The sequence below is a fragment of the Ursus americanus genome, chromosome 2 (genome assembly GCF_024610735.1).
Source record: "Ursus americanus isolate L20-20 chromosome 2, mUrsAme1.1.p, whole genome shotgun sequence".
Classification (NCBI taxonomy): Eukaryota; Metazoa; Chordata; class Mammalia; order Carnivora; family Ursidae; genus Ursus; species Ursus americanus.
In genome coordinates, this window is record NC_142128.1 from 22,804,803 (window position 1) to 22,816,927 (window position 12,125).

Sequence of the window (12,125 nt, forward strand, 5' to 3'; positions counted from 1 at the left end):
AAAAAAGAAAGTGTTAATAAGAAAATCATCATAGGGACACCTGGGTGGCTCAGTCTGTTAAGCTCAGGTCATGATCCCAGGGTCCTGGAATCAAGACCCGCATAAGGCTCCCTGCTCCGCATGGAGCCTGCTTCTCCCTCTCCTCTCCACTGTGCTCTCATTATCTCTGTCTCTCTCTCAAATAAATAAATGAATAAAATCCTTAAAAAATAAGAAAATCATAAGGAAGAGAAAATATATTTATAGTACTGCACTATATTTATCCAAAAAAGTCCTCCTATAAGTGGACCCATGCTGTTCAAACTTGTGTTGTTCGAGGGTCTTCAGTACTGTAAAAGTAAAGATATATTAGGCACACACTTCTATCCCCACAAATATTATATATCTGTGAATATATAATTCTCTTTTAAAAAGTAAATAACTGCGCCCGAGCGGCTCAGTTGGTTAAGCGTCTGCTTTCATTTCAGGTCATGATCCTAGGGTCCTGGGATCAAGTCCCACATCTGGCTCCTTGCTCAGCAGGGAGCCTGCTTCTCCCTCTGCCTGCTGCTCCCCCTGCTTGTGTGCTCTCTCTGTCTCTCTCTCTCTGTCTCTCTCTGTCAAGTAAATAAATAAAATATTTTTTAAAAATTAAATAAAGATAAATAAATATGAAATAACTATTTTTGCTTGGGATTTTAAAAATTTGTTTTTGTTTCTGTTTTTTAAGTTTTTATTTAAATTCCAGTGAGTTAACATAGTGTAATGTAAGTTTTGGGTGCACAATTTAATGATTCAGCACTTCCATACAACACCTGGAGCTCATCACAACAAGTGCACTCCTTAATCCCCATCACCTATTCAACTCCCCTCACAATCTGCCCCCCCAAACCATCACTTTGCTTGCTATAGTTAAGTCTGTTTTTTAAAAATCGTTTTTATGTTTTTTCCTCATTCCCAAATGACTACCTTCTCATTTAATCTGATTAAACTATGGGCAGATTCTAAAGAACAAAACAGGCCAGGGAATTTGATCAGACATTTTTCTCTTGATATTAAGAATAGGATAAATTAAGAGCTATAAAAGAACATATAACATTTTAATTATGATGAAGAATGAAAATGGGGGAATAAGTAAAAAAAATGGCAAAAAATTTTCATTCTAAAAATCACTATAAAAATGTCATTTTAGGGGCGCCTGGGTGGCTCAGTTGTTGGGCGTCTGCCTTCGGCTCAGGGCGTGATCCCAGGATCCTGGGATCGAGCCCCACATCGGGCTCCCTGCTCCGATGGGAAGCCTGCTTCTTCCTCTCCCACTCCCCCTGCTTGTGTTCTCTCTCTCGCTGGCTGTCTCTCTCTCTCTCTCTGTCAAATAAATAAATAAAAATCTTTTTTAAAAAATGTCATTTTAGGGGGTTGCCTGGCTGGCTCAGTCAGTAGAGCATGTAACTTTTGATCTCAGGGTTGTGACTTCAAGCCCCACGTTCGGTGTAGAGTTTACTTAAAAAATAAAATCTTAAAAAAAAAGTCATTTTAAATATGATATAGGCAGGGCCACCATTATATACTTACAGAAAAGTTACCTATGTGAGGTTCTAATGTCATGAAATTCTGCAGAGATTCAATCCTTTGAGTCAGTTATTCTACTCTCCCCTACCAATTTGTTCAAAATACAAATAAATCTTCATGAAAATTTTCTCAAATTGTTCAGGCAGGGACCTGGGGTAAGATATTAATTTATCGACCCAAAACACATTTTCTAATGATCAACTATTTGTAGGAACTGTAGTAGATAATGGGGCCACAGCGATAAGAAATAACCTCAGTCCAGTGGAGGCCACAGGTAGTCACAGGCAGGGGGTAAATGCTCCAGCACAGATAAGCAGAGGGCATGGGAGTCATGTAGGAGGGACACCTAATCCAGATGAGGACATTACGGAAGGCTTTTCAGAGAAGCACATCCCTGAGCTGCAGCTTTCAGAAACACCAGGAGAGAGGGGCGCCTAGCTGGCTCAGTCATAAAGCATCTGCCTTCGGCTCAGGGCGTGATCCCAGAGTCCTGGGATTGAGCCCCACATCGGGCTCCCTGCTCTGCTGGAGCCTGCTTCTTCCTCTCCCACTCCCCCTGTTTGTGTTCCCTGTTTCGCTGGCTGTCTCTCTCGCTGTCAAATGAATAAATAAAATCTTTAAGAGAAAAGAAAAGAAAGAAAAGAAAAGAAAAGAAAAGAAAAGAAAAGAAAAGAAAAGAAAAAAAAAAGGAAAAGAAAAGGAAAAGAAAAGAAAAGAAAAAAACACCAGGAGAGAGCCAGACAGGAAATGGTGAGGAGCTTTCCAGGCACAGAATGCTGCATGTTGACATGAGGTATTTGAATCGGGAACTACAAAGTATTCCTGTTTGGTGAGGAGTACAATGAAACTGGAAGAGTAATAAAAAATGAGGATGAAGAAGTAAACAGGGACTATATAATAAAAGGCCTCATGTGTCATCATTTGGATTCTACCTTGAAAGCAATGAGAAGCCACGTAAGATTGTTAAGCAAAGGAATGACATGTTCTTCTAGGAGCAGTGTGGACGAAGGGGTTGGAGGAACTGGAGGCTATAGACAAGGGGACCATTTGGGAGGCCATATACTACTCCATGTGAGAGATGATGAGGACCTGAGCTAAAGGAATGGCAATGGGAGCAGAGAAGGGATGGATTCAAGACATATTAGGAAAATAAAACTACTAATAAATTGATAGCACATTGAACATGGGAGACAAAGAAGAAAAAGAAGACAAAAGACAAAGTCACTGACTTGGATGCCTAGACAGACTGGAGAGCCATTCCCAAGATGGGGACAAAGGCAAAGAACATGTTTTGGGGGCAAGATCCTATTTGGCAGGAGCATTTACTAAATGATGCATTTTAATAGGTTAAAAAGAAGAACTTTACTACAAAATCTAATGTATGCAATAACTTCAAAAAAGAAGCTGTGAGGGGCTTCTGGGTGGCTCAGTCAGTTAAGCATCTGACTCTTGGTTTCAGCTCAGGTCATGATCTCAGGGTCCTGAGAGCTAGCGCCGTGTCAGGCTCTGTGCTGGGCATAGAGCCAGCTTAAGATTCTCTTTCTCCCTCTCCCTCTGCCCCTGCCCCCTCTAAGAAAAAAAAAAAAAAGGGGTGCCTCGGTGGCTCAGTCAGTTAAGCGTCTGCCTTCGGCTCAGGTCATGATGCCAGGTCATGATCCCAGGGTCCTTGGATCGAGCCCCACATCGGGCTCCTTGCTCAGCAGGGAGCCTGCTTCTCCCTCTGCCTGCTGCTCCCCCTGCTTATGTGCTCTCCTTCTCTTTCTCTGACAAATAAATTAAAATCTTTTAAAATAAAAAAAGCAGCTGTGAACATTCAGACAGTTTGGCAGAAAGGTACACTGCCTAGAAATGAATATTCAACACAGTTCAGATAAAAAATGTCTCACTGCTTGAAAAGGTGAATGGCAAGACCTAGTGTATTTTGGGGATTGTCACTGGCATTTACTTACATGATAATAGTGAGATAAAGAGCCAAAAAGTAATAATATTGCTGTCCAAGAAATAACATGACAATGGAGGCTGTTCCTTCTAGGTAGAAAGAAATTAAGATAATTTTATAGTAACCAAACTTCCTCAGCCAGGACTGACTGATAAGTACAAGGCACTGAAATGGAAACAGAGTGGCATAGTATTAAGATGGAACACCATGAATTAGGCTTACTCTTGCTGATGACAAAATAAATGTTCTCAGCAAAAGAATAAATTTGCTTCTGAATTGTAGTATCAGTTGAAAAGCACAAGTAATACTGTCTATTGTGACTAGAAATGTTATTACTCACATATATCCATAAAAATTGATGAAGAATAATAATATTCCATAATAACAAAGAAACAGCTATTATTTCCTATAAAATGAACAAACCTGGAGACAGTTTCCTACATTTTCATTTTCACACTAATATGAAGAGAGTTTACTAAAACCAACCATATGAAAGAATCCATTGCTTAGCAACAATCAACATGGGGTGCCTGGGTGGCTCAGTCTGTTAAGTGTCTGGCTCTTGATTTCTGCTCAGGTCATGATCTCTGGGTCCTGGGATGGAGCCCAGCAATAGGCTCGGCACTCAGGAGGGAGTCTGCTTCCCTTCTCCCTTTGCCCCTCCCCCTGCTCACACATTCTCTTTAAAATAAATAAATAAATCTTCAAAAAGAAAAAGAAACAATCAACATTGTTGTGATGTGAAAGGTCCCACTAAAATCTCATATAAATCCAGATTTTAAGATTTGGGGTTAAAACCCAGAATTCACCCAGCACACAGTATTTATTATTTATTGAATAAGTGAATATATATTTCACTATTCTTCTTACAATATCCAAAATGTACTTTTTATCCTAAAATCAAGTACCATAAACAATGCTTTATGATTCTATCTACATTGCTTTGGGTTTTGTTTCTTGCCTAATCTTACATATTTTCATAATTCTAATAAGCACATGTTGAGAGCTCAGACTTAACATTTTTTTTCTGCATTTCAAGCTATCATTGAAAAAGTTCATTGTTCTAGAGTGAAAAGTTTGTGCTAAATACACATATGTACATTAACAAAGATCAGAAGATATTCTTTGTTTTCCATTAAAAAGTACATTGTTTAGCCTTGAAGAGTTTTCATTAACCAAATGTACATATATTACAAGAGAATTCTGAATGATGTAAGTAGGATACAAATGTACTGTAATAAACAAAAGGGTTTTTCCCCCCGACCAACTTTTTGGCTTACTTCTCTACTTTCAAGGAACAAGAGCTTATTTTCTGGATACTAAAGACAATGACTCAGGGACTGATGTGATCCAAGGCATTTCTTAGACTTCGGTAGAAGAAAATACATAGAGTACCCCAGCAAATACCATTCTAGTCCTCCATATAATAATAATATTGTAAAATTACACATGTCCACATATTGAAATGAAGCCTCTTGTGCTCAGTCTCTAATACATGAATATATAAAACACAAGAAATTATAATAAGATAAGAAAAATGTGGCAGGGGGCGCCTGGGTAGCGCAGTTGTTGGGCATCTGCCTTCGGCTCAGGGCGTGATCCCAGCGTTCTGGGAACGAGCCCCACATCAGGCTCCTCCACTGGGAGCCTGCTTCTTCCTCTCCCACTCCCCCTGCTTGTGTTCCCTCTCTCGCTGGCTGTCTCTCTCTGTCAAATAAATAAATAAAATCTTAAAAAAAAAAAAAAGAAAGAAATATATGGCAGAGTGAACAGTGCAAGATTTTGAAATCCTATGTCCCTTGGTTTGAATACAGCTTTGCCAACTCACCAGCCATGTGATCATAGACAAGTTACTTTACCTAAGGGACATTCCCTCCAACTAACGCTCTCTCTGTGTGTCTCTGCCTCTCGCTGTCTCTCTGTCTCTGTCTCTCTCTCCTCTAGCACACACTCAACATATAAGGTACTCGATTGTTAGTTATTGTTATAATGCCCAATGTATAAAAATGATATAAATGATAAAAATGATGAGAGAGAGAGTGCTTTTTCATTTACTAAAATAAAGTCTTCTACAAACTGAGGATTTTGGCTCTCCATTCATGTTTATTGAGTAGGAGTGTGTGAACAGTGTGTCTCAGCATAAGTGTTGGCAAACCTATGCCAAAGAAGCCTAAATCAAAACAGATAAAGTCAGTGTGTTCTTCCAGTGAAAATCGAATAAAATATTTGCTGCGAGTCTTAATAATAAAAGCTAACAGCTCTAGAGTGTTTAGTTTGTGCCAAGAACCACTTTAAGTACTTTGTATATTTTGAGTCATTTAATCCTCATAATAATTCTATTCATTAGGCGCTATTTTTATTCCCATATAACAGATGAGGAAACTGAGGCACAGAACGGTTGAGTAACTTAGCCACAGTCACACAGCTAGTAAGAGGGGAGTGGGACTCCTCCCTGGCAGACACCATGCTCTTAACCCATTTACTGTCCTGCCTCTCTGAGGGGAATGAGATGTGGAAGAGTCACAGACCTACTGAAAGAGTCATTGGAGAGAACAAGCACGTGTTCGTTCTTTCTCCTTTCACCTATTCAACTCCTCAAAAAGAAAGCCCCAAGAAGACAGCCTGAGAAAATGAAAATAGGGTGTTTATCCTTCATCACCATACCCAACAGTTAAAGTGACTTGGACAAATAACAAAAACAACAAATTCCAGTCAGCTGTCATTTTTTTTCTTTCTACCCCAATAATTTACATAAGTGTCACTTCTCTGGAAATTAAGAATACACTTAAAGCAATTTTGGGTTTCCACTTTATAATGATTTTTTATTGAGATCAACAGCAATTCATGTTAGTGTAAGGGTTTGAGAAAGGGATTGTTGAAATCTTTTGGCCATGCTTCCCTTAAAATGTAATTGCCAAGATGAATAAGTCACAGGGATAAAAGGTACGGCATAGAGAACGCAATCAATGGTATTGTAATAGCATCATATGGTGACGGACAGTAGCTACACTTGTGGTGAACGTAGCATAACATACAGATGTGTGGAATCACCAGGTTATACACCTGAAACTAATGTAATGTTGTGCGTCAACTGTTCTTCACTAAAAAGTGTAAAAATTTACAGCCAAGAGAGACTGGGACAAAGTACTTGCTGCACATATATCCAACAAGGGACTTGTATCTAGAATATATAAAGAAGGTTGATGACAAACAACTCAATTAAAAAATAGGGAAAAGACCTGAAGAAACAACCCACCAAAAAGTTAAATGGATGGGAAGTAAGGACATGAAAAGATGCACTAACATCATTAGTAGTCATTAGGAAAATGTAATTCAAAACCGCAATAAAATACTACTGCACACTTACTAGTATGGTCAAAACTAAAAAAGACTGATCATAAACATTGTTGAACAACTGGAACACTTTTACACTGCTGGTAGAAGTGTTAAATAATCTGGAAAACACTTCAGTAGTGTTTTTAAAAGTTAAACACATACCTACCATGCAACCCAGCCATTCCACTCCTAGATATTTACCCAAGAGAAAGAAAAGTGTACATCCATACGAAGACACAAATGTCCATAGCAGCTTTATCTGTGGCAGCCCCAAACTGGAGACAGCCCAAATGCCAATCAAAACGTGAATGAAGAAACAAGTTGTGATATACCCGTACAATGAAATACTATTCATCAACAAAAAAGAATGAAATATTGATGCCCACAAAACATGACTAAAGGAATCTACACCAAAAAATAGTACTTACGGGGCACCTGGGTGGCTCAGTTGGTTAAGCGACTGCAAAAGCGATAGCAAAGTACCCAAACTGATCTACAGATTCAAAGCAATCCCTCTCAGTATCCCAACTGTCTTCTTTGTAGAGATTGACAGGCTGATTCTAAAATTCACATGGATTTGCAAGGCACCCAGCATAGCTAAAACAATCTCAAAAAAGGAGAACAAAGTAATAAGGCTCACAGTTCCAATTTCATCAAAAAAGTGAAAAGATAACCCAAAGAATAGGAGAAAAAATTTGCAAATGATATTTGCAAATCTGATAACAAATCGTATCAAAAATATGCAAAGAACTATTATACCTCAGGAATAAAAAGACAAATAACTCAATTAAAAACTCTGCAAGTGAACTGAATAGATATTTCTCCAAAGGATATATAAAATGGCCAGTAGCATATAAAAAAATTCTCAATATCGTCAGCCATCGGGGAAATACAAATCAAAACATCAATGAGATGCTATTCATGCGCACTAGGATGGCTATAACCAAAAAGACAGGTAGTAGCAAGTGCTAGTGAAGATTTGGAGAACGTTAATACACTATCGGTGGGAATATAACATGGTGCAGCCACTTTGGAAAATAGTCTGACGGTATCTCAAAATGTGAAACAAAGAGTTCCTACATGACACAGCTCTTCCACTCCGAGCTATGCACCCAAAATAAATGAAAGTGTGTGTCCATGCAAATAGTTGTGTTAATATTCATAGCAACATTACTTATTAATAGTCAAAATGTGGAAATCCCAAATGTTCATCAACTCATGAATGGATAAACAAAATGTGGTATATCTTTACAATGTCGTATCATTTGGCCATAAAAAGGAACAAAGTATTGATACAAGCTACATCCATAGAGAAGTCCAGAATAAATAGGGAAAGTAGTAATGATTGCTTAGGGTTGGGGGAGGGAGGACGGGGAAATATGGAGGCAGTAGCTTAAAGGTATGAGATTTTTTTTTTTTTGAGGTAATGAAGTGTTCAAAAATTGACTAGTGACGGTTACATATATCTGTAAATATACTACAAACCATTGAATTGCACATTTTTTAAAGATTTTATTTATTTATTTATTTATTTAGAAGGAGCTTGAGTGGGGGGAGGGGCAGAGGGAGAAGCAGACTCCCTGCTGAGCGGGGAGCAAGACATGGGGCTCAATCCCAAGACACTGGGATCATGACCTGAGTCGAAGGCAGATGCTTAACCGACAGAGCCACCCAGGCATTCCACACATTTTATTTTTTTTTAAGATTTTATTTATTGGGCACCTGGGTGGCTGAGTCAGTTTTCTCACTCTGAGAGAGAAAACATGAGTGGGGGGAGGGGCAACGAAAGAGGAAGAGAGAATCCCAAGCAGATTCCCTGCTGAGCATGGAGCCCAATGCGGGGCTCTATCTCATGAACCTGAGATCGGGACCTGAGCTGAAACCAAAAGTTGGATGCTTAACTGACTGAGGCACCCAGGCACCCCAAATTGCATATTTTAAATGGGTGAATTGTATGGTATATGAATAACATCTCGATGAAGCTGTGAAAAAAATCTATCTACTTTTTATTTTTTATTTATTATTTTTTTAATTTTAAGCAGGCTCCACACCCATGTGGCTTGAACTCAAACCGCTGAGATTAAGAGTCACATGCTCTACCAACTGAGCCAGCCAGGCACCACTACTCTTTTTATTTTTAACATAAGAGTTTAACAAACTTTTTTTTTTTTTTACTTAGAGGAGATACTATAGATAAGTACATGATTAAATTTATATATTTATGTATTTATATAAAAATGTATGTATATTTTAGAGTCTGATAACACAGATAGGAGCTCAAACAGTTCCCCATTCTGGGTCACTGAACATAGGAGCAAACAGCTTGACAAACTTCAAACTGCCCTGAAGGAATAGCGTCATTTCAATTTGCACACTCAGTACCTGGGACTGTTCTGATAAGCCAAAAATGATACTCTATTTGGTATGCTCTGCTAAGTAAACCATGTAAATATAGTACATTTTAGAGACAGAATCTGAAAGTGCATAGCTCTAAAGGCAGATACCTCTGAACCTGCCTTTTCTCATCTGTAAGGATAAGAAGAGTCTTTCCCAGCATGAGAGACTATGGACTCTGAGAAACAAACTGAGGGCTTCAGAGGGGAGGGTAGAGGGGGAATGGGATAGGCCGGTGATGGGTAGTAAGGAGGGCACGTATTGCATGGTGCACTGGGTGTTATACGCAACTAATGAATCATCGAACTTTACATCAAAAACCAGGGATGTACTGTATGGTGACTAACATAATATAATAAAAAAAAAATTAAAAAAAATAAAAGAAGAGTCTTTCCCTTGAAGGTGGTTGTGAGGATTAGGTGAGGTAATATGTACAATGTGCTTTGTATGGTTCATGGCACATGGTAAGCACCCAATGTGACTTACCATTATTACGGCACATACAATAACCAAACTATGACAAAAGCCTCAAGCTAATCTTCGAAAAGACAAATCTTACGTATACTTTGCATAAGAAAAGTGTGGCAACGCTTAAAATATTTTAGAACTATTTCTATCCCACATGGTTTAAATATTTTTGAAACCATGTAAACAGTAAAAACTCATCTGTCTAGAATGACTTATTCTCCGAAAAGGAAAATGAATTTTACTTATTTAATTATGAAAATAGGAAAAACCCTTATCATAGGTGAAGTTAAGTCATATTTTGGGGTGATGTATTTAGGTGAAGGAAAGCAATATGATACATCAACTCTCCACATGGTATAAAAAACCTAGCAGGCTGGTATACTTTTTGAAGGAGGACTTGCCCTTTCCAGTAATGGTCATGAGCATGGAATTTTAATAATGTTCTGGAACTCCAGGACTCAGTCTTTTAGCAAAGTGTTTTGAAACCTGGCTTCAAGAATTCTTGATCAAGTAACCCTCTTCCTTAAAATGGTTACAGGAACAGTACATGCCTGGGTAAAGCAAAACTGCCATTTATTTCCCTCCATACCTCTGCTATGGTTTAAGTGAGAAAGTTCATGAGGACAAAATTCAAAAGCTAAAATGTTTCAAATATCCTGTTGCTCCGCTCTCATTAGGTTCTCTTTTCTTTATTCCTTTCATTTCTTGTTCCCATTATGTTTCTACGGAATCTTATATATAACACCTGGGGCTCTGAATCTTTGGCTCGCTCTCTCTCTCTTTAATTGAAGTACAGTTGACATACAATGTTACATTAGCATCAGGCGTACAACATAGTGATTCCACAAGTCTACATGTTATGCTGTGCTCACCACAAGTGTAGCTACCATCTGTCACCACACAACATTATTGCAATATCATTGACTCTATTGTCTTTGGGTTTCTCATGTGTCATTTTGTCAAACTACTGATATAATCAGGTTTTTAATTTCCTCTGGTAGGTAAGAGTTAAACTTTTATCCCTGTGGGAAGTTAAAGGAAGAATCATCACATACCTGTGGGCAAATAAAGCCTGCCCCATACATGATGCTCCTTATGGAAGAAGGAAGAACATCCTTAGGAATGAGATTATCTGCAAAGATCATCATGAAGTTATTGAAGAAGGTTAAATGGAAGACTTGGAAGAAATTCATTATCAGAAAAAGGCGAAAGTTTTTCTGGGTCAAGATCAGTCTCATCAATGAGACCACGGAGGTCCAGGGGAGATCCTGCTCACTTTCTGAGAAAAGGTTCTCCTCAGGGCTTCTTGTAGGTTCAAAGTGATTCATGTGGTACATGCCAGTGTAAAGGCTGGCCACGGCAAGAATAGCAATGACCACAGCAACAGCCTGAAAATTGAGTAAGATTTCCATGTTATCGGAGATGAGGCCGCAGAAAAGGACACTGGTGGATCCTACCAGTGATGTCATTTGGCTAATTTTAATAAGCTGAAGCCGGCTTTCGTGTCTCGTGAAAATCTCTGCAAACAGTGTACACTGGGCTTGCTGAACAAAGGTAAGTGTGCTATCAAAAGCACATAGCGATACCACCAGGTGAAGTCCACTAAGCCAGTCACCTTCTTGATAGTATTTCCAAGGGAACCAAGGAAGCAGGAAGGCTATTGAATATAAAGGGGCACCGTACAAAACGGAACTATGTCGACTGGAACAGCAGCCTGAGAGTTGCTGTGAAAATACCCAGTCAGGTCGTTAAGAGCATTCCAGATCATTAAAATCATCTAGGAGAAAAAAAAACAACAATACAGGATTATTTTAGTGTGGTTTATATTGATGAAAAGGACTCCTGAATTTTTACTTAACATGAAGTAACCAAAACTATGGGGTGGGGGGTGGGGGGGGCGGATTTGACTGCTTTCAGAACCAGCAGGGGGCGTATATCCTGTACTATCCATGATCATGTCAGTTAATACCGCTACAAAAGCCAATGTGCATTCACTTTGTGTTTAGGCATTGTATAAATACTTACATCAATTAATTTATCAAATCCTTAAAATGATCCTATGAAGTGGGTACTACAATTATCCCTACTTTACAAATGAAACTGAGGACCACAGAAGTTAATCAGTTTGCCTAGCTAATAAATGACAGAGCCAGGGTCTGGCCAAGGAAGATGACCTCAGAATCTGTACTTTCAATCATTATGTTAGACTGCTTCCCCATAAGGCATACGAGGCCATGCCTCTGCAGAGAATGATGGCCTGTATATATACCATGGCATCATTTTACATAATTCCATTAGGAAAGGTTAAAATATCAATGTTTGCCATTGCAAAATGCCAAAAAGTACTAATTAAGTCAACTATGTTGTTGTTGATAATAAATGAGTAACATAAAATATAAGGGTTTTAAGACCATTAACTCTATCCACCCTGACCACATAA

The 12,125-nt window shown here is 38.7% G+C and overlaps 1 protein-coding gene and 1 long non-coding RNA gene across 2 annotated transcripts in view; one reads left to right on the plus strand and one right to left on the minus strand.

Annotated features, from left to right (window-relative positions):
- LOC148110509 (uncharacterized) overlaps positions 1-12,125 on the plus strand; it is a 57,864-nt gene that overhangs the window by 41,633 nt on the left and 4,106 nt on the right. The window lies entirely within an intron of this gene.
- LOC148110510 (solute carrier family 68 member 1-like) overlaps positions 1-12,125 on the minus strand; it is a 36,772-nt gene that overhangs the window by 21,278 nt on the left and 3,369 nt on the right. The window contains 3 exon segments of the mRNA XM_087859861.1: positions 3,498-3,652; positions 10,741-11,399; positions 11,402-11,462. Of these exon segments, the coding sequence (XP_087715987.1) occupies positions 3,498-3,652; positions 10,741-11,399; positions 11,402-11,462 (875 nt within the window).